At 41.6% G+C, this 23,057-nt stretch overlaps 1 protein-coding gene across 1 annotated transcript; it reads left to right on the top strand.

Annotated features, from left to right (window-relative positions):
- The first annotated feature begins 5,968 nt into the window (after positions 1-5,968).
- KPNA4 (karyopherin subunit alpha 4) lies at positions 5,969-19,867 on the top strand. The gene is made up of 16 exons (XM_008633735.2): positions 5,969-6,069; positions 6,736-6,825; positions 6,913-6,942; positions 7,022-7,074; positions 7,805-7,900; positions 8,002-8,087; positions 11,050-11,136; positions 11,345-11,514; positions 11,605-11,649; positions 12,502-12,633; positions 12,837-12,965; positions 14,371-14,475; positions 15,113-15,184; positions 15,811-15,973; positions 16,769-16,863; positions 17,884-19,867. Exons 1-16 carry the CDS (start codon positions 5,995-5,997, stop codon positions 17,980-17,982), a joined length of 1,527 nt encoding a protein of 508 aa, XP_008631957.2. The 5' UTR covers positions 5,969-5,994; the 3' UTR covers positions 17,983-19,867.
- Positions 19,868-23,057: the final 3,190 nt, after the last annotated feature.

Genomic DNA, 23,057 nt, shown 5'->3' on the forward strand with positions numbered 1-23,057 from the left:
TGCTTTAGCTGTTAATTTGTTCTTACATAAATTCTGTTACCACTAAATAGACGACTGTAGGGAGGCATGTTTAGGAATGCACACAGAATGTGCTGTTACAGTGAAAAATGGGATTAATGGGAAGATAGAGGTTGGAATTTGGCTGTTTTGGTGCAGAGTTTTAAGGGAAAAGGGCTGAAGCAGGGAGGGTTCAAGATGGACACATGCAGGTAACACCACGTGTGAGTGTGTCAGGAGGCAGGGAAGCTCTTCAATCATTTTTTTTTATTTGCTGCTGCGCTTAAACGCCTTTTTCCACAGTCAAAACCCACTGCTGGGCCGTGTTAAATTTTAGAGAGTGACATTTATCCAGCAAATCCTGGAGCACACGCCTGCTCCCTAAAATAACCACGGTGCAGGGCTATTTTTCATACAATAGCTCAGGCTTCTGGCTGTCCTTCCTGCTCATTAACTGCTTACACATCACATCGGTCATTAGCGTGAGGGAATTGGTGGTGCCCACTCACAGCCAAGGTCCTGGCGTAGGACAGCTCCTAAATCCAACTTCCAGGGCTGGTTGGGCAGAAAGTTGTGTATTTACTTCACAGAGGAAGCCAACATTTGATCTTTATCTCCTTCCCTCCTCCACTCCTCCCCCTTTTTATCTCTGCTGAAATTCTGTTTGGTCCTGGGTTGTTTTTACAAAACCATCATTTTTTTAAAATATTCCATGGCAATTCACTTCTAGAGAAATAAGAATAATTTTGGTGAATCCCAAATGAAGAGATTTCTCGAGGTTATGAAAGGTTGCCATGTTGTGAATTGCAAACTTCCTAAAAATGTTATCTGTTAATTCCATGCGCTCAGATCAGTCCATTGACAGTCACAGTGCTAGCAGTTCCTGTCACATTGTCCTTGCCTTCCAGGTTTTACATATTCACAGGAAGTCCTTGTATTTCTGACAAAAATCAGGGAATTTCCTGAATTTCCTACATTTTATCCCTTAAAGGATCAAGCATTTATTTACCTTTCTGGATAGTTAACAAGCTGAAGTTGGACTTTTTTTTTTTTTCTTCCCAAAGTGCTTCTGAAAATACAAATTCTGGCCTGGAAAAAAGAAAGCAAACCTTAACACAAGCACCTGTTTTACATAAGGTGTTTAGCAAAATTCCTTCATATGCTGAAGTCTTGGGTAAGCATTGCCTGCACTGGCACGTTGTAAATAATTGCTGCCATGTGTTTGGAGAGGACAGATTGGTGATGACACTGGGAATAGAGGGATTCACTGGGACCAGAAATCTCCAATACCTCCTTGTCCTTTCACTTATTTATGCTCCTGCTCAAAGGAATACACGGTGTAATAAAGTTTTTAATACTAGGAGAGTTGCTGCTGGGAGAGCAGTGATTTGGAGCTAATACTGAGGCAGCATCTCTGGGGGGTTTTAAGATTTCTGGTCAGTGCTTGCAACATTCTTTTAGGGTCTTCAAGATTTTAGAGCTGTGGGGGAAAAATAGAATTGGTTCAGCACAAAGAGGAGCCTTAAAAACTGCAGGAGTGGCCACAGTTTTTCTCTTTAACGTCCAGCCCCAGGATCTGACTTGAAGAAGGGCTTATCTGGACTCTAATATTAAATTATGCAAATACTTAGCCATTAGGGAGCTGGGTAAGGTGACTTTTCTCATCTTGTGCCTTCAGTGAGGAACAGGTTTTACTTGAGCTTTTTTTTTCCCCTTGGATAAGAAAGGATGAGCTGTTTTTTACTGTTTATTGTGGGTATGGCTGTGCTGACACCCAATTTTCTTTCCAACCTTTATTTTTAATGGTAATACCACAGAGCTTGGCATTAAATACCAGATCTTTACTATATAAAGACCAGATAAGTGCAGATTGTTCATTGTGTCTGTGATAGTTTTATGAACAATTTGAGTTTAAACAATGCCTTTTTAGCTCTGCATTTAGGGGTCTTGGTTTGGGAAGGGTTGCAGAGTTTTGGGGTGTTTTATTTGCTTCATTTTGTTTCACCTGGTGATTCAACATTTCGTTTTCTCTTGGTGATTGTTGCCTGCTGCAGCATTCCAATCTGACTGACATTTAGGTTTTTTTGGGGTTTGTTTTTTTTTTTCGAAATGAAATGAAATAAAAACTGTTTCATACATTTTATTTCTCTGGAAATCCTGGAAGAATCTGCTGAGTTCCTGCTGGCCTTTTCTTCCCTGACTCACCTGTGTTGCTGGGCAGGAGATTAAGGATTGCTTTAACAGTGCCAGCACAGGAGAGGTGTTAAATAGAGATTTCTGCTCTGTAATTGAGAGATGCATGAAGGGAAATGATGATAATTCCGTGATGCAGAGCACTTCAAAACTAATTTTGGAGCAGCCATTGCATCAAGATGCTTTAAGATCAGCAGTGTCAGGATTTTAAGAGTTGCCAGTATCATTCACTGGACTTGAAAAATACCAATGTATTTGTGAACACCAAGGCAGCTCCAGGGGAGTGAAGGAAAGGTGGTGGTGTGAGATATATTGAATATTGCAGGTACTTTGAAGCTTTTCAACCTCTTCTGTATCCCACACAAAATAGTCTGCTTGGGATTAAATATGGAAGAAATGAAGGAGAGCAGGAATTTCACTCACTGAGATAAAAATAGGTTCCTTTAAGCTGACTTGGAGTTCTGTGGTGAAGCTCATCCATCTTGTCGCTTTCAAATGATCCTGAGATATTTGTATGAGGCATTTTCTTTGCCATGCACAGCTTCTCCTGGAAAAATGGGGCTGGTAGCACATGTAATGTCATATTGATTTTTATTTTTCTATCTGTAACTCACATTCCCATTTTCATGCTGAAGGGGGAAGAGTTGCTGAGATGTGATTTCAGGGGGTGTCTTGGGTTGGCTTTATGGTCGCAAAGCATTTTTATCAGTGATCTTGAGAGTAGACTTCATTGCTCCAGTTTGTAATTGTGGTAGGATTTGTATAGGAGGGGAATACTGGATGGAGGAGGGCCTGAATCACTGGATATAACTGGGGGAAAATAGTCTGGTTTCATGTGTCCATGCCTTGGGGAGTGTTTTTTGTTTTTATTTTGAGTCCCAGACCACACTGGTGCTGGTAGCAACTTCCTGGGAAGGAAGGATGTCACAACCAACTCTTAATTTACAGTAACTGTTGACTTTGCAGTTCCCCAACAGAAACAATGTGCCTTTGGAAACCATTCCTTGGGATGAGAGGAGTAGCCAAAGTTCTACAGTTACTTGTGTGCTGTCAGACCTTCCTGTTGTAGGTGTAGAAACAGAGTGGAATATTTTATAACAGCAAAAAAAAAAAACCACACCCTGCACAGGAGTGAGCACAGGCTGTGCATGGTGGCAGCTGAGTTCCTGATGTGTTCAGGGAAGGAAGAAGGGTCAGGATCCCTTTCCAGGTGTATTTAGGAAGGACTGGTGGATCCCAGCTACTCCTGCTGTGGCACTGGGAATGTTCCTCGTGTTGTTGTGAAAACCCCCAGAATGTCTCAGGATCCTGCAGGCATCACTAACACGAGATTTTAATGATAAGCTGAAGGGCTCAGTCATGACTAATGGTCAGAAATAGCCCTTATGATAAATCTGAAGCTAAATATAATTGAAAAAAGGAGGATGGAGGGGTGGCCATCACAGGCTGACAGAAATAGATCGGATCATTTGATTTTTGATGTAGCAAATGGCAAACAGGATCCAGTGACTGAAAGAGCCACATGAATTCCTGATGAAGTGGTGTGTGTTTTTCAATTGGAGCCCTTCCCAGGACCATTCTGAACTCTGCTTTAAAACCCTTTCTGGTGGGAGTGGTGTCCTGCTCACAGCTGCGTTGTTGCAAGCTGGGAGCTGATTCGGATAACTCAGATCTCCCCCAGAACAGAAGGAATAATCGCCCACGTGCTAAGACACCACCATCCCTCATTTCTGCCCTTTGAGCTGTTTTCCAAAAGGCAGCACAAGTTGATCTTGACTCTGCTTGGCATTTTAGTTTCTCCAAACTATTCCATCTCTAGCTGGGGTGGTGATGCTGGGAAACTCCGTGGCAGAGCTGACTTCAGTTCTCATTTGTTGTGCTTTTCCTCTTCCTCAGAGGATGAGCAGTGCCAGGTTGACCTGTAACTATTCTGTCAACAGACTCTGTTTACACAGAGAATGATTTGGAGCCCAGTTTTGGCAAATTGTGCTTAAGAGTGACTTCACTAGTGGCTTGTCTTTTCATGTGAAGGCTTTTGTGATTCCAAGGTGTGCAGGTAGGAATTACCTCTTCATGGCAGGCAGGAATTCAACCAAGGGCCTGTCAGCTTGTGGCAGGAGGGAGAACATTCTTTGTGTTCCAGCAGAGGCTCTTTTAAAGTCTCATCAACTGCAGATATGATTTTTCAAGTAAAGAATCTTCTAAATGACACATCTGAGGCTTTTTTTCTTGTAATATTTGTTTTGGTCCCACTCAGTTCTCCCTGTGTCAGCAGCAGCTTTGCTGTGACCAGCAGTGTCATCCTTGGGGGCTGCAAAGAGCCATCCCTCTCCCAGGGCAGCTTTTGGATAGGAATGCTGATTTTCTTGGGTTGTGGTTTGGGAAGGTGCTAAAAGTCCTGTGAGATCATCAGGGGTGTGGTACAGTTCTGCAATCCGATTATCAGAGGGATTCCTCACATTATTTTCATCTTGGATATGCCAGATTAGTGGAGCTTGGAGAAACTACACTGAGCATTTGAGAGCAGGAGCCTGTAGTAGGTAAGTCAGGTGTAAAGCTGCAGCATCTTTCCAAAGCCTGTAAGTGCTGGGTGGTATCCAGCAGTGGATCAGCTTCTCTTGGAGCTCAGAGAAATGTTCATGGAGTGTTTCCTGCCCTCAGCTCTGCTCTTCAGAGCTGCATCCATTGTCCTGGGGGGTCTGGGCGTTCCTGGGGAATCCCAGGCTGTGCTTTGCTGGGGAATCCCAGGCTGATGCTGACCGGCACTTCAGTGTTGGGATGCTCTGAACTCCTCCCCTCTGGCTCTTCCCAGGTTGCTGCAGCTGCTCCTGGGCACTTTGCCTTTTCCAGAGCAGGAAGCTGTCACTGGGGGGAGGTTGGAATTTTTCCTCACCTGTTTGTTTTTCTGACCATGAAAAGTTCTGCCTTCAGAGCAGCAGGAAACCATCCCTTCTGTTCCACTTTTTCTTATCCTTACATTTTTCTCTTAGCTCCTTCCTTTGAGGAGCTAAAGTGTCGTGCTCGGCTGAAATTTGATCGGATAACTGCACATTCTTTTTGATAGAAATAATTATGCTTTGAAAGTGAAGCTTTTAATGCTTATCTTCAGATCTCTTTGCTGTTCAGGAGGTCTGGCTGCTGTTCCTTTTCCTTCTGTCCTGTGCTCGGGAACTTGCAGCTTTCCCTGGGCTTGTGAAAGTTTAGTCACAATAAAAATGGAATTGTTTGGAACTTTGCTGTTCTCATCCACTGTGAAGTTGAAAGAATAAAATCACTCCAGACTGATTTATTTTTCTGTTTTCCCTGCAGTAGCACAAGCAGCAGTAAACCAATTTATGTATATTTACAATTGATTTTTTTTTCCTGAATGCTGTCAATGGCAGCTGTAGAGAAAATGACCAAAAAAGCCCATTGCTCTTAGAATGTCAAAGGTTTTATGTGGGTTTCATTTATAAATAATAGTTCTGTAACTCAGCTTGGCTTACAGGGTCTCTTAATTTGAGTAAAGTTATTTCACTGTAGATTGCCATGGTCTTTATAATGCTTTTGGTGCTGCTTTATGCACAACTCCTTTCAATTTTGCCCTTTAAAGGACATGATTTTATTCCTGATTCCTTTTTTCCTCAACATGAAGGCTCAGGAGAGTGTTTTACTATGAAATAACAGAAATATTGTAGTTATTTCCATTCCTGTAGGACTTCTACTTTTATGATGACAATTAAACCCTGTGTGTAAAAGTTTGTTTAAAGTGCATGAACTGAAATAGTTGTACAAGAACTTTTTAAATTGGTTGAAATTCAGATTATGATGTATTTTGATCTTGATTCTTTCCAGACTATGAGAAGACAAAGAAATGAAGTTGTTGTGGAGTTGAGAAAGGTGAGATGAGCATTATTATTCTTTTATATTATTCTTCCTATGTTCTTACTTTTAGTAAAATGTAAGAGTTTTTGTTGAAGACTTGAAAGTTCAGAAGCTACCACACCTGCTACTGGGAGTCCCATAATTTTTGTCCTGAAAACCAGGGGTTTATTTGGAAGCTAATAAAGGGAATCATTCTTGCACTTCCAATTAGGTTTTTAAAGATTTATAAGAAGCTTGGTTTTGCCTTTGAAAAATCAGCTGTTTCTGCAGGCAGGAAGTTATTTCCTTACAAGTGAAAGTGGAAGAGTGTGAAGGTAACACTGGAATTGTTGGAAAAAAGGAGTCACAACTAGAATTAGTTTCCTTCTGGGCTGAAGAGAAAACCTCTGGGAATTGCTGCATCCTGTTAGAAATGATGACAAATAGGTTGGAATGTTGATGGATGTGTGCACATAAAACTTCCAGCACAAGTTGGATGCAGGATGTTTTAGGAAGAAGTAATTCCCAGAGTGTGCTTCTCTGTGCAGCCCTTTCCAACTTTCTTTTGTTGGAAATTTTAACAATATCAATGACAGCAACTTGATGATGCTTGTTTAAAACAGAAGCTTCTCTTCCCTACTTAACACCCCTACAACCCATAAATCCAAGTTTTAAAGGTGTTCTATCATTTTTCTCTTTAAGAACAAAAGAGATGAACATCTCCTAAAGAGAAGGAATGTTCCCCATGAAGATATCTGTGAAGATTCTGATATAGATGGGGACTTTAGAGTGGTAAGGATTAACTCTCAGTGATTTCTTCTTTTTGCATACTTGAAAGACATTCAGAATTTCTAACTGCTTTTTGCCTCTGTTTTCTAGCAAAACACTTCTTTGGAGGCAATAGTACAGGTAAAAACAATTAAATTGTTTGAATATTCTTCATGTCATGATATCAGATGTATGAAAAATCTAATTTTTCTTATTTTAGAATGCTTCAAGTGACAACCAGGGTATTCAGTTAAGTGCTGTGCAGGCAGCAAGGTAAGAACACATTTTTCTCAAATATCCTGATTTTATTCTTATTTTATCATGCTCTTAAGGTCAGAAGATGTGTTCCATCTTAACTGAAATTGTATGTAATGGTTTTTAAAAAGAAAATAGGACTTTAAAGAAATCAAAATACAGACCTTTTAAGTAGTGTGGATTTTCTTTACGTGTAAACACTGGGATTTATTTGGTGCAAACTTGATGCTCTTCACAGAGTAAAATACACATCTTAAAGGACTATAAAATCTTTGGCTTTAAGTGCAAAAAGATCTGAGTATCTCCTTTGCTGGGTAGAGGAGGAAGAAGCTGTAGGAGGGTGGAACTGGATAACTCTGATCTTTATTTTCCTGACTGGTGATAAACTTCCGAAGTAGAGAAAACATGGAATGAAATGGCCAGTGGATGTAATGGCTTTGCTTTTCCAGTAGCTCAGTAACTTCACTTTGGGGGATTATTTTCACTTAAAGAGGAGGGGAAAAAAATCCTGCTGGGTCTTTGGGAGGAGGAGAGAAGCACTTGGGAAGGGATTCCCAGGCCAGGAGGAGCAGTTTGGTTGTTGGGGCTCCACTGGTGATTCCCAAACTCAACCACAGGAAGCCTTTACTGACCTGCTCCAGTGCCAGGACCGATCCCTTTTTGAGTGGAAAGTTGGATTAAACAACTGCCTGCTCCTTTCCAGGCAGGATTTTTCCGTAATCTGCTTTTTTTCTCCTTTCCTGCACAGGAAGCTGCTGTCCAGTGACCGCAACCCACCCATTGATGACCTAATAAAATCAGGAATATTACCTATTTTAGTGCACTGCCTTGAAAGAGATGACAAGTGAGTTTTGCCAAAACTCAAAACCTTGCACCAATTCTTGCTGTTTAGCTGACGTGCCACTCACTTGAATAATAATTACTGTATTTTTTCTTTCTCTGCAGTCCTTCCTTACAGTTTGAAGCTGCGTGGGCTTTGACAAACATTGCCTCTGGAACCTCGGAACAAACCCAGGCTGTAGTTCAATCCAGTGAGTCCTGCAGGGTTTGAGTTGCTTCCATCCACATGTGGAATTTGGTTGGAATCAGGTTGTCAGTCAAGGCACTGAAGGAGCTGCTGCCAAGTGTTTACCTCTGGCCTCACACACCTGGTTCTGGCTTTATTTTCTCAGGGTTGAAACTCACTTGGGTTTCCTAATGGTGAGCAGCATCTTCTGGAAACTCAGAGTATCTTAGCAGAGTTGATGTCTGCTGGTTTCCAGTTTTCAAACTTAAAACCCCACCAAAACTCACCAAAAATTTGAAATAAAAGCAAACAACTCCTCTGAAAAGCTCCCTGTGGTGAAGAGGGAAGAAAAAGAAAATTCATGGACCCAGAGGGTGCCTGATGTTGAACCCTTCCAAAATCAAGTTGAATTAAAAAACCTGTCCTTCCTATTTTGAGGCATCTGAAACATGGGAAGGAATTGTTGTTGGACTTGGAATCTGAGTTGCCAGGCAAAGCAAACCTTGTTCTGTACTCCAAGCATGTCCTAAGTTGAAGCTAAGCTTCTGCTGCGAAATCAGAACTAAGTGGGCAGGATTTTTAATTGGGTGAACAAACCAGAGGTTCTTGAAGAATCACAGATATTTTGAAATGAGCTTTTCCTAAAATTTAGGGAAAAAAATACACAAAACCTAGGTTGGCTGCAAGATCAGTTGCTTCTGCTTTTGCAAACTCAGTGTTAAGAGCCTGTGAACTTTGATAGAATTTTTTTCACCCTTATAGGATGTACCTTTGGTAATACTTTTAACTTTCCTTTTTCCCCATCCTCTTCCTTTCCCAGTTGCATTCTGAATTTTCTTTGGGAAATGTAATCAACAGATAATCTATCCCACCTCTGATCTAGAACACTTTATATTTACACCTGATTTATCAATGGTTTGAGCACTTCTTTGAGTGATTTCTGTAGGTCTGTATTGCACTCTTAGTCAGTTTAATAGCTGTGACATATGAAATAATGATTTATTTCAATTAAAAAGATGCTCTGTTGTAATTTTTCCGTAAGAATTTTTTAATCTGCTTGCTGGAGATGTTTTTTCTCCTGGCATATGGACATTGTAAATACCCTTATTTAGCAGGAAATAAGAATCCTGCTGATACGTTGTTTCTCTACTAAAACGGGTTTTACATCAAGAAATAATCTAACTAAAAATACCAGTTTCTCTTGAAATATGTGAAGTAAATGGGTTCTTTACAGACTAAGCTATTATGTAAGCAAGGACCTTAGTGCTGGGGGAGAATAAAACAGGGTCAATTATCTAAATGTGGAGCCTGTGGAGCCCTTTCCTGCCCTCTTCCTACATTCCCACTCCTTAATGGAGCTCTGTTCCTGCCTATTCTCAAGTTGCTTCATTTGAATGGGTGAGTTTGGTCTTTGTTGCTACTTTGCATAATGGTGAGCAGCATCTTCTGGAAACTCAGAGTATCTTAGCAGAGTTGATGTCTGCTGGTTTCCAGTTTTCAAACCCCACCAAAACTCACCAAAAATTTGAAATAAAAGCAAACAACTCCTCTGAAAAGCTCCCTGTGGTGAAGAGGGAAGAAAAAGAAAATTCATGGACCCAGAGGGTGCCTGATGTTGAACCCTTCCAAAATCAAGTTGAATTAAAAAACCTGTCCTTCCTATTTTGAGGCATCTGAAACATGGGAAGGAATTGTTGTTGGACTTGGAATCTGAGTTGCCAGGCAAAGCAAACCTTGTTCTGTACTCCAAGCATGTCCTAAGTTGAAGCTAAGCTTCTGCTGCGAAATCAGAACTAAGTGGGCAGGATTTTTAATTGGGTGAACAAACCAGAGGTTCTTGAAGAATCACAGATATTTTGAAATGAGCTTTTCCTAAAATTTAGGGAAAAAAATACACAAAACCTAGGTTGGCTGCAAGATCAGTTGCTTCTGCTTTTGCAAACTCAGTGTTAAGAGCCTGTGAACTTTGATAGAATTTTTTTCACCCTTATAGGATGTACCTTTGGTAATACTTTTAACTTTCCTTTTTCCCCATCCTCTTCCTTTCCCAGTTGCATTCTGAATTTTCTTTGGGAAATGTAATCAACAGATAATCTATCCCACCTCTGATCTAGAACACTTTATATTTACACCTGATTTATCAATGGTTTGAGCACTTCTTTGAGTGATTTCTGTAGGTCTGTATTGCACTCTTAGTCAGTTTAATAGCTGTGACATATGAAATAATGATTTATTTCAATTAAAAAGATGCTCTGTTGTAATTTTTCCGTAAGAATTTTTTAATCTGCTTGCTGGAGATGTTTTTTCTCCTGGCATATGGACATTGTAAATACCCTTATTTAGCAGGAAATAAGAATCCTGCTGATACGTTGTTTCTCTACTAAAACGGGTTTTACATCAAGAAATAATCTAACTAAAAATACCAGTTTCTCTTGAAATATGTGAAGTAAATGGGTTCTTTACAGACTAAGCTATTATGTAAGCAAGGACCTTAGTGCTGGGGGAGAATAAAACAGGGTCAATTATCTAAATGTGGAGCCTGTGGAGCCCTTTCCTGCCCTCTTCCTACATTCCCACTCCTTAATGGAGCTCTGTTCCTGCCTATTCTCAAGTTGCTTCATTTGAATGGGTGAGTTTGGTCTTTGTTGCTACTTTGCACTTGGGTCTGGTGCATAACTTAGCAGAGAATTTCTGAATTCAATAAATGGAACTAAATTTGGATCCTGACAAGCTCCAGTAAACTTGAGACTTGCAAACAAATTGAATGTCAGGGGTTTAATATTCTCAAGTGCAGGTTCTGTAAGAACATGCAGCAAGGGAAGAATTACTGCAGTGTTTTATTTCAGTATCACCTGGGAAATTAGTGAAGCTTTGGCCAGTTCTTAACAGGACAAAAATGTCTCACGTGAGAGTTAATTTTGTGAATTATTTGCCCTTTTGAGATGCGTTTTTTAACCATTTCCCTGGGTTATTTTTGTACCTTTCAGATGCTGTGCCGCTTTTCCTGAGACTGCTGCATTCACCTCATCAAAATGTTTGTGAGCAAGCTGTGTGGGCTTTAGGAAATATCATAGGTGGGTGTTACTCCTGCCACCACAAACTTCCAGGAATGTTTCATTAGTGTTTGGAAACTTTGTCAAGGAATCTCCAGGAATATGTTGGGCTCTCCACTGTCCTTGGTGGTTTGGTGTTGTCTGCCACCCCTCTCCCTTACCCACCACCATAAATCCATAAATGATGGGATGTTTTCTGTTAAAATACCACTGATTGTGTCTCCTGCAGGTGATGGACCCCAGTGTAGAGATTATGTTATTAGTCTTGGAGTAGTGAAGCCACTGCTGTCCTTCATCAGCCCCTCCATCCCCATCACCTTCCTAAGGAATGTCACCTGGGTCATGGTCAACCTGTGCCGCCACAAAGACCCCCCTCCACCGATGGAAACCATCCAGGAGGTGATGGAATTGCTCTGGAGTGGGATTGAACTCCAGCTCAGTGTTTGTCTGCCTTGAAAGTAACCCTCAGGTGTTTCTTTCCCCCCTCAGATCCTGCCAGCGCTCTGTGTTTTAATTCACCACACGGATGTAAATGTGAGTGACCCCTCTTAAAGCCACTTCCAGCTTCTGCTGTAGTTTTTTAGCTGAAATATAAAATAAAAATCTGTGATGTTCCCTTTGATTAGGACAAACTTCTTTTGATATCTATTAACTGCTTACTTTAAAATACTGATGTTATTTTTAAATAGTGATGTTTTTCCCTGATATTTCTGTCTTTGCAAGTGTTTATTTGCATGTACTTTCCCTGCATTTCTAACTGAAACTACATTTTATTTTTATTTCTGTGAGCATTCATTCACAAATAAAACCAGGATGTTTTTGCCTGGTGCTTAAATTTGTAATGAAAATCAGTGTCTGCTGGACATGTCACATGTCAGGGTTAGATGTCATTTCTGAGGTGTGTTAAATGTGAAATTGCTATTTAATAGTGAAGTAAAGGAGCAAAACTTGATTGAAATTATGAAATAAGTCAGATTTTTACCTAAACAAAAATCAGAACTTAATTTAATGATTTTTTGCTTGCTAAAGAAGTTGTAGCTGAGTTAAGTTAATGGCAGCAGCCAAAATACATCTACTTTAACTTTACTATTCGTATAGCAATTATGGGATTTAATTTCTTGTCTCTAAGTAGGTGAAATTTAGTTCATTTGAATTTTTGAAATGGCTGCACTGGTGAGCCAGTGAAGAGCTGTCAGCTGAAACAACACTCAATATTTTTACAAGCTGCCAGTTGAAATGCTCACATTTACTGCTGTTCAGACTGGCTTTTCTGTGTGTGAATGCACACACACGTTAATTTAAATTAATTTTAAATTGTTCTAGAAATGTACATTATTTTGGTGCTATTTCTGTGCAGTGGACAGAGCTGTTGTTTTTTCCTGTCAGATATTGGTAGATACAGTCTGGGCACTCTCCTATCTAACGGATGCTGGCAATGAGCAGATCCAGATGGTGATAGACTCTGGAATTGTCCCTCATTTGGTTCCTCTCCTCAGCCACCAGGAAGTTAAAGTCCAGGTAACTTTGGATCACATGGAGGAAGTGACCCCCAAAATGTGCTACTATGGAAAATGCTGCTTTCTTTTTATAGCTCATGTTGAAATGTAAAGAATATTTTTTTCCTGTGGGCTGCAGCATTTGCATAAAACCTTTTATGTGCTCAGCTAGGAAAATATTTGCTGAAAAAATGTTGGTTTTTAAAGGAAATGTTTTGTTTTCAGACGGCTGCACTGAGAGCTGTGGGGAACATCGTCACTGGCACCGATGAGCAGACACAGGTAGTTCTCAACTGTGAAGCTCTCTCACATTTCCCAGCACTTCTGACACATCCCAAAGAAAAAATTAATAAGGTGAGCAACACCAGGGATTTGACTTGATTGATGACTTTGAATCCAAGCTAAGCCAAATATAAATGTTGTGTAGTGTCATAAAGATGTGAATAATTGACTCCTTCCACCAGTTTGTGGCAAATTTCAGCAAATACTGATTTTTTTTTTTTTTCCTGGAAATTCATATCTGTAGGAAAGTCTCTTAGGAGCTGCAGACTTGTGCTTGACAAGATTGTCAATGTTTGTAGGAAATCAAAGCTTTCTCTTATAAATCTGGCTGACTTAAAAGTTGAGAGTTCTCAATTAGTGAAATGTCACCTTAATTAAACTGACTCTCTTGGAAGTGATGAAACAGAGATAATTGGGGGTGTGTGTGGATGGAGTGTGTGTGAGAAAGGGAATTATCCCAGAGTCAGGCTGGGGGTGGGGATTGAGTGTGGATGTGAGGAAAGGGCTCTCATGGGGGCACTGATGGCAGTGCTGAGGCCGGAGTGCATCTGAGGCGTGTTGGGCACCTCGGGGGCCCCTCTGCAACACTGCCAGTGATTAAAGCCCCAAGCAAGCCCACCAGGAGAGCCCAGGCAGCCCAAATCTCTACCAGGGTCAGCAGTGATCCTGTGATCTGATCTCAGAGAGTCAGTGAAGTACAAACATTGCTGAACCTCATGTTGAGAGAAATACTCGGCTAAAAAGTCATTCAGAGAGGTTGGGAAGGGAATTGAATGGTGGAAGGTTTCTAGGAAGGGAGAAATCTATCAGCTGTAAGATTTTGAGAAGTTGATACTCTGAATATATGTAAATTTTTATGTGAAACTGTTGCTTCTTGGTTAAAGTGTAGATTCCCACCGTAAAAGGGAGGTGAGGGCTCTGAATTTAATTCAGGGAGGGGCTGCTGGGGGAGAGATCTGGTTTTGCTTTCCCAGGCACCTGCTCTTGGGTATTGCTGGGAGGAGAGTCCTGGACTTGGACAGAATGAGCTTAAAGAGTATTGTTAAAAATCAAGTGTTTATTTAATAGTGCTGCATTTTCTTGAAGCTAAGAAGAGCCGTTAGGAAGGAGGTAAAGAACTGTCTCCTACACTGCCGTGTCTGGAACACACAGTGCTGTCAGGCATCTTGGCCATCAGCTGAAACCTGCCTATTGGCAGGGCTGGAAGCAATTACAAGTGCTCATTTGGGATTTTCTCTCTCCAAATAATTTTTTCTTTAAATTTGAAGCATTTGGTTGAAGCTGGTAACAGTGAAAGACTGAGAAGCCTTGTGGAGTCTAAGGTGAGATTGTCCCTTTGGTTTGTCTCAGCAAGAACTCAGCTCTGCACAGTGAGGCTGATTGAATACTTGGTTGTATTTAAGCTTGGCCAGTTGCAGTGGACATAAGTTACATGGAGTCCTGCTCTCAGCTAATTCCTGATCCTTTCCTTTTGCAGGAAGCAGTGTGGTTCCTATCCAACATCACTGCAGGAAACCAGCAGCAAGTTCAGGCAGTAATAGATGCAAACCTCGTTCCAATGATAATACATCTTCTAGATAAGGTCAGATCCCAAGCATTGGTGTTGGGCCTTCAAATCCTGTGTTCCTTTCCAGCTGTTGGGCCTTGGTGTGTTTTAAAACACGACTTCCCAAACCATATTGAGTCCTCAAGGATCTCCGTGTCAGAAAGAAGGAACAGCTAAAAGCACGTGGGAAGTATTTAGGGGAGACAACAAATAACACAGAGCTGCTCACAAATAGCTCTGTTCAGTGCCAATTTATTGATCTGTGAGGAAAGGGTGGAGACTTTTCCATTTGATGACAGCCCGAGCTGAGGAACTGGAGCAGCCCCAGCAGCAGCGTGTGCAGTGCCTTATCACAGCTCAGCCCGAGTGCTGAGCTCTCCCTGCAGGATGTGACAGCTGCTGATAAGGACTGGGAGAGTGCAGTGCTGCAGTTCTTGCTTGCTTTGATGTAAACAAAGTTCCCCTCCCCTGGAAGATCAGTTGCAAGATGTGGTTGTAGGGGAGGGATGAACACAGAGAGACTCAAACAGCCACAGGATTTATTTGTTACTTTCCCAGAAACTGATACAGTGACACCATGCAGAGGGGACTGTAACAAATACAGCTCTTGTGGGAATATACTGCCTGACATAAACCCTGGGATGACTGTTCCTGTCTCTGGTTGTGCTTTCAGGGTGACTTTGGTACCCAGAAAGAAGCTGCTTGGGCAATAAGCAACTTAACAATCAGTGGGAGAAAAGACCAGGTGAGTCCAGCTTTAGGAAAACTTCCATTCCTGTCTTGGGAAGTGCCAGGGTTATGGATGTCTCTGTTCCTCCACTGTTCAGTAGCTCTTCCTTTCTGCACATGGGATTTAAGAGTGGCCTTCAGTTGTTTCTGGGGTGACCTGAGATCAGGAGCATCAGTGGGGGTTTGGTTGGAAGCTCTTCTGTTGGGATGAGTGACTCCAGTCAGGCTCTGATGGGATTCTCGAACATTCCACATTTCTTTTTACCTTTTTTCCCCAACCATAAGGATGTGATAATTCAAAGGACAGTAACCAATCAGTAGAAATACACAAGTCTCCTATAATCCCAGAGTATGAGATTAGTGGCAGGGTTGGGGTGGTGCTGTCACTCTTCAGAGAAGAGGTTGAAACTCCTTATCTAACACTGAAGAATTCACAGTATCTGCTGGGTTTGTGTTGTAGATCCTAAATCTAATACCCAAATGTTACCTTTGAATGCTCTAAGAAGGGATTCCTGAAGTGGCCACTGCAGAATGCTCTGGCTGGGTGGCTGACTGAGTACTTGGACTTGCTGGAATATGTTTGCCTCTGTGCTTGTGCTGCTGCCACGTTCCTGCTGTAACTCTTGGCTTTTTCCCCCTCAGGTGGCTTACTTAATTCAACAAAATGTAATTCCTCCCTTTTGCAATTTGCTGACAGTAAAAGATGCACAAGTTGTGCAAGTGGTTCTGGATGGACTAAGTAATATATTAAAAATGGCTGAAGAGGAAGCAGAAACCATAGCCAATCTTATAGAAGAGTGTGGAGGTAGGAGGAGCAATATTTTAATCACTTCTTCAGGGATCACTGCTTTGGCCTCCTGCTTGTGTTGGGTTTATTGTTGGCACAGATGTTTTAAGCAAACTTTTCTAAAGTGCCCTTTTCATGCCTATCAAGTGAATATCCACAGCTCTTCCTAAGTTCATAATCAAAATGCAGAGGAGCAGGATAATGGCAGTAAAATTTATTAGGTGCTGATTTTGTAACAGTCTGGCATATTAGACAAATTAGTGTAATTAACAGACACTAAATTAGTCAGTGTGGGGATGGTGTGCTTACCTTAATTATGCACAAGTCATGGCCAGGTGAACTTGAAAAAAAATAATTCTACAAACAATGGTTGTAAAAATGCAATAACTTTAATTTCCTCATGGCTTTGAGACTTTCTCCATGTTGGTTGTGGTTTAAGTTGACTGAAACTTTTCTGGGATGAAAGAAAAACTTGAGCATAGGTAAGAAACTCTGTGGGATTTGTTAACATGGAGTAGAATAATCTTTAAAATGCCAGATCTTGAGGGAGGGCAGAAAGTGATTGGTGGTGGCTGGGAGGAGAAAAAAGGTGTTTGTGCCAAAACTCAGCTTGTCAGAGCTTCAAGATTTCTGTGTGCTGTACATCTGTGTTTATATGTATAGAACACATATAAATGTGCCAGGTGGGTTTAACAGCATCCTATTCATAACCAGATTATTCCTAACTCTATTCCCAGCTGTGTTTTAATTGCTTTGTTGGAAGCTGTTCGGCCTGAATTTGGTGTTCTCATTTCTCTGGTGTGTTTGTTGCAGGCCTGGAGAAAATTGAACAGCTACAAAACCATGAAAATGAAGACATCTACAAACTGGCTTATGAGATCATTGATCAGTTCTTCTCTTCAGATGATGTGAGTGTGGCATTCCCTGCAGTGTGCTCATTGTTTTCATTTATAAATCTGGCTCAGGAGAAAGGCAGCAGCCCCAGAGCTGCTCTGTGACGCTGGTTGGGCTCAGGGAAGAATGAGCCCTTGTTTGAACCTATTGCATCTCCTACCATTGCTCATGATGAAGCATCTAAAGAAGATCTGATGCCTAATTTAAGCCTCATCTCTAGGGATTAAAATCCCAGGCTGTGAATAGTTCCCTCAACTCCCAGCCCCTGCCTGAGTGTGACATTTCACATTTGATAAGCTCCCTGCTGACTCCAGGGCTGAGGCTGCTGCTTAAGAAACAAAGTAGTTGGAATAGTTGAAGAATTTCAGGGGTGGAGTGTGCTGATCAGGACCGTTGTTTCCATGTCAAACATGTAACATAAACCAAAGGAGGGGTTGGTTTGTGTGCACTTCCAGTCACAGGAGTTAATTGCAGAGGCAGGGAATGCAGCCCTGGCAGTCTGTGCCATGCAGGGAGGGGTTTCTGCTTGGTTGAAGAACTGCAGAAATGGTCAAGCTCAGCTGCACTCATGGCCTATTTTCACTTGGAAGATTATTTTGTGCTGGAGTTTCACTTTTATGTGAACAACAAAAGATCCAAGCCTTGTTTAGGAGCTCAGCTTTTGCATATACAGGCAGACTTTGAGTTAATGCAGTGTCAGTTTGGTAGCCACAGTTTGGGCTTAATCCTTCCTTGGCTCAATGGTGCTGGTCTTCTCCTAAGAACTGAGACAGTTTCTAAGACTGCCTGAAGGCTTTCCAGGAGGGAAAAGTGTGTAAACAAGAGGGTTTTAGGTGCCATGTAGCCTTTCCTGCTAAGTACAAACTAAAACACTTGGGCTTAAATTACTTCATTTTAGTGCTCTGACAAAATGAGGGGAAGGAATGGCAGGACTGGATGCAAGGAGGTGGAGAGAGCTGCTTTTGGGATTGTCCAGCTCCTGTGTGGTGAGGTCTGGTTGTGTCCCTGCTCATGATGTTGCCATTCCATTGCAGATTGATGAAGATCCAAGCCTTGTTCCAGAAGCAATACAAGGCGGAACATTTGGTTTCAATTCATCTGCCAATGTACCAGCAGAAGGGTTCCAGTTTTAGAGTGGTATTTTGGAAGTTTAGGTACAATGCAGCACTGAATAAAAAAAAAAAAAGGTTTGATCCATCAATCTTGGCTCATGGGATCCGCTGCTGCATTAAATCGGGAAAGAAAATGTGAAGATTTCATTTGGAATCACAGAAAAGCCCAAATGAAGTCAAGATGGCGAGTGGGTGCGAGTGAGAATGAGTGGCAAAATGTAATGACAAACTTCACACTGAATGCTTCTTTAGATTGTTCAAAGAAAAAGGGCTACAGGTCACAGATCTTCAGTGCCTGAGAAGGAACACCGACTTCCTAGAGCACTTGGGGGAACGCAGTACTCTCATCATCAGCCTCGTAAGCATAAGAGAATAGGATGCCCACACAATGCAAGGAGAACGAGCCCAGGCCTTGCTCTGAAGCCCCGTGTGAATGGCCAGCGTGGAGTGAGTGTCTGCACCCGCTGCCCTGGCACCAGGCTGTGGCCGGGGCTGCCCTGGGGCCAGGCTGTGGCCCCTGGGGCCGGGCTGTGGCCAGCCTGGGGCTGTGGCCAGCCCGGGGCCGGGCGTGTGCGCGAGAGAGTGGTTGTGATGTGTCTGTGAACGCATGCGAGCTTGAGTCGCCTCCAGGGGCTGAGAACCTAAAATCATCCAATGAGTTCATAAGTGTTGACTTACACTGGACACACAAAGACCGGTTTAGCAGCAGACTCTGGTTTACTCCTGCAGCCTGTGTTTTTTCTCTTTTTTTTGTTTTGGTTTATTTTTTTTTTTTCCCCCCTCTTATTTTTTCTTTCAGTTCTTTTTCATTTCTTTTCCTGTTACGGCTTCTTAGTTGTTTGTAAAGTCAGAATTTCAGGAAGGCTTCCCTGTGCATTTGCACCAGATGAATGTTTGATGTTATGAAAAGCTTTTCCATATCATCAAAACTAATTTGTAGATTTTTGCATGGAAAAAACAAACAAACAAAAAAAAATCATACATTTCCCTTCAAACTAGACTGTGTTGCAGTACACAAGTTGCCATAATAGTAGAAAGCAGTAAAATGTGGTAAAACCTCATCCTTTTCATTTTCAAAGATAACATGAAGACCTTTGCATGTGGTATTCTCCAGCATAGTTCATTTTTAGATTTTGTTGAGTCCTGTAACCAAAATGTTTCTGTTGTGGTAGGATACCGTGCTGTGTTTCAATGTTACTTGTTTTCAAACTTTGTTTTCTATGAAAATGATATGGAAATGTCTAAAAATGAAATTTGGTGCATATGTACTGCCGAATAAAGACCGAAAAAAAGAGGTGTGAATAGATGTACAAATCAAGTCATGGTTTGAACACCTTTAATATGCCTAATCCAATTGTTTTAGACTCTTTTTATCTTAGATGTAGGCAGCCATGAACAATCTATTTTGAGCCACTTTAGAGAGAAAAAAAAACTTTGTATTTTTAAAACTTGCACAAAAAGGATGCAAGTGTTTTTATAATTGGAGGAATGCCTCAGTTTTGAGGTCCTGCACACTAAATTCAAGGTGATGTTACAAATTTGTACAAACTGAACTCTTGATAAGGTGGCTCATTGTAGGAAATGCTGTGCCTTCCCCTTTGAGCACAAGTGTTGCATGAACAACAGTTTGCTATAATAAAACATCCCAGATTAGCCACCATTAGCATCTATATCTACCTTGTGTTTTAAAATCAGCTGGTAATTCTGAAACACTGTAGAATGGATAAAGATTATTTTGTGATCATAACTCTTTGTTGGACTAGAGTATTTTTGCAGCATTCCTTGTCATCAGAAACATGGTTAAAAGTTTAAAACTAGAAGCAGCGGAAAACTAGCTTGTGAATTTATCCAAGTAGAGTGCAGGCTAGGCTGTCTTGGGGAAATAAACATTAAAACTTGCAACTCTGCTGCTGTGGCTGGTTCTTTATAGAATACTCACATTTTCCATCATCAAGCACAGGGATTATTTGAAGAAAGTGACTTTTAAAGGCTCTGGGATGAGGTTTTTACCTCAATGTTTGTGTGTTGTAGTGAAAGCACGGAATAATGTTGGTAGTTTTTAACATTTATACCAAATTTATCTAATTGCCTCTGTGTGTTCACTAAATAAATCAGGGCTGTTTTCTTGGAAAATGCAGGGAATCCATGGAGGAGGGAAATGAAATCGTTTTTATGGAAGTTCCAATGCTCTAAGGAAAATTCTACCCAGTAAATAACAATTTTCACCCTCAAACACCTTTGTGAGGGATGTTGTGTAGACAAGTGCTGTTTTATAAAACTAACTTGTTGGGGTAAGAGGAGAACAGGTATTTGTGGCAACTTCTCAATTTCTAAAAACAAAATTCCACCAAAACTCTCTTAATTACTGCCAAAAAATGCCTTTTTGGGCAGTTCCTTGGCTCAATATACCTACAGAAAATTCCCTTGAGTTGGTGCTGCTCCAGCTTTTTCCCTCTTTGGTGGGCTTGGGTTTTGGGTGGGTTCTTTAACTGTGGCATTCTCTTCCCCTGCTTCACAGCAGCTCCTGTCACTGTTGTTAACTCACCAAAATAAGGAAAAGTGAAATGTTCCGGCCTCCACAGGGTGGCACCACTGGAGCTCTCCAGCAGCAAACCTGCAGCCGCTTTGAGCAACGCCTTTTCCCCCAAAATCTGCATTTTGAGGTGATGGAGTTGATTACATTGTTGGGGAAAAGGGGATTTGTTTGGGAATCTTGGGATACCAACAAGAAATAACTTGGGCATTGCCTCAGGGAATACTCATCACTGAGGCTGGATGTTGTGTCCATGTAGATGTTATATTTATTAAAATATCCTGTAGTTCAGAGTAAAAAATTACCTTTTCAGCTGAGTTTAGGATAGAAAATGGAAAAAGATTTAAAACATTAAAAGGACAAAAATGAATCCACAAATCAGCTGTGCCAGGTGGGAATTTTTATTTCAAGGGGAAAAAAAAAAAACCAGCTGCCCTGGAATTTTAGGATCTGGGAAGAAGAATAAGCTGGGTGGAAAGGGATTTCTTGAGAGAAGTTGATCCTTTTTCTGCTGAAGTGGGCTTGCCCCTGGTTGTGTGAAGCTTTTCAGCATTCCCTGGATCGTGGAGCCCTGGACAGATCTCATCCCATCTTCCTTCCCAGCTATTCCCAGTAAGTTGTTAATTTCTGGTTTGGGAGTGGGACAGGCTGTTAAAAATCCTGATTTCTGCATAGAATGTTGAGATAATGAACAAATTAAAAGGATTTCAAGGAAAATGAAACGCTGGCAGAGGCAGCTTAATAACTCCAGAATGTGTTCATATTGAACCTCGTAGACTTTTTGCCACTTTTAACTATAAATGTTTCCTCAGCTCTGCGTGTCACCAAATTCCTGGCAGGAAAGCTGGTCCTGAGGCTGGAAGCAATTAGAGGAGTCTTGCATCTGGATCAAATAGACTTGGGGAGAGGAAACTTAGTAGCTGCAAATGTGTCAAGTTTACAAACTCTCTCAGACTAAGTTTTAGCTACTGGTCCAGTGAAACTCGGGAGGCACACGAAAGTCACTGGAAAAGTTAATATTGCTGCAGTATCCACAGGAAAGTGGCTGGAAACTTAATTTCCATAAAACCATTCCCATTTTTGCTTGCCAATGCATGATAAATCCTGTATTTATCCTGCTGGTTTGGTGTGCCCCAAAGCTGAGGAAGAATTTTCCTTAAGTTGTCATTAAAATGGTCACATGTCAATACTTTTTATTTTAAATTTCTGTAGAGCAGCACTGAAAGCTGCTCTTAGTAGAAAAGGACCAATTTTGGGGAACTTTCAATGGCAGCTATTGGTAACTGTGTTCCAGAAGTTTTATAATTTGAGGAAAGGCAGATGATGGTCAGACTTCCTCTCAGCAGTACAGATCATGGGTTTAATCACGGATTTAATTCCTGGAATGGCAGTTTGCACTTTAAGTGCTGCTTCATCTTGAATTGTTAATTTAAGTAGATAAAATAGGTGAAAACCAGTGTATGTTCTTAACATCACTTGGTTGTATTGTAAATTATTGTCAAAAGCTCCCTTATTTTCCGCTCCACTAGTTTTCCCCTTAAGATTTTCCTGCTGTGTTGAAGGGGAGTAATAGAGGGAAAGCATTACAATAATTTTTAATTCTGGATTATGTAGGCTGAGTACTCCTGGAGTTAAGGATCAGCATGTTCCCATCCACCACCACAAAAATCAGAGTGTGGAGCATCACCTTTGGAGAAACAGTCAATAGATTTAGACTTTGCTGAGCCTGGTATTATCAGCACAGCTTCACACAGAAAAGAGCAATTACAGCTCATAGTGCTGTAAACTTCGTGCCTCTCACCTAAACTGTGGTGGGTAATTTGTAATTAGAGCATAAGGGGTTTTATTGTTTGAAACATAATTCCAGCCGTTTCCCAGGTATGTGTAATGCTTTCTACACAGTGGTTTTAAGACATGTTTAGGGAAGTTTTGAAGGATGGTGCATTATGATTTACATCACAGCATTAAATGAGTTTCGTTTCTCTTTCAAATTCACTTTGTAATAGCTGAGAATAACTTCGGTGAACTGCAAATTACTAGAGAACAATCTGGAATATGAGAAAAGCCTTCATTGGGTGAATCTCTGCCCCTCCCCACCCTCCCGGGGAGGAATTCCTTCCCAGTATCCCACCTAACCCTGCCCTCTGGCAGTGGAAGCCGTTTCCTGTGTCCTGCACGATGTAAAAATTCTCTCGGCTGTCTTCGGCAGCCAGGGCAGATAAATGAGCCTCAAAGAATAGATGAAATAATTCTAATTTCCGTGGTTAGCGGCTGGCACAAGGTGCGCTCGTGTAGCTCCGCAGCAGACGCAGAAGGTTCCGTGTCTCCCGTTTTCCACCTTCGGGGTGAATTTTTCCGCGGCTTGTGGAGAGCAGCGAGGTTGTTGGTTCGCTGGATGCAGAGCCGGGATGAACGCGGCTCCCCTTCCGTGTCACCGCTGCCTCGGAGGCCTTCCTGCCCATGGAGCGAGACCGTCTCTGATGCTCCATCCCGCCTGAGCCCTGCAGTGATTCCCGGCTGCTGGCACCGAGGGACCGTTCCCGGTGAGCTCCTCCCGCGGCTC

The sequence above is a fragment of the Corvus brachyrhynchos genome, unplaced genomic scaffold, assembly GCF_000691975.1.
Source record: "Corvus brachyrhynchos isolate BGI_N302 unplaced genomic scaffold, ASM69197v1 scaffold544, whole genome shotgun sequence".
Classification (NCBI taxonomy): domain Eukaryota; kingdom Metazoa; phylum Chordata; class Aves; order Passeriformes; family Corvidae; genus Corvus; species Corvus brachyrhynchos.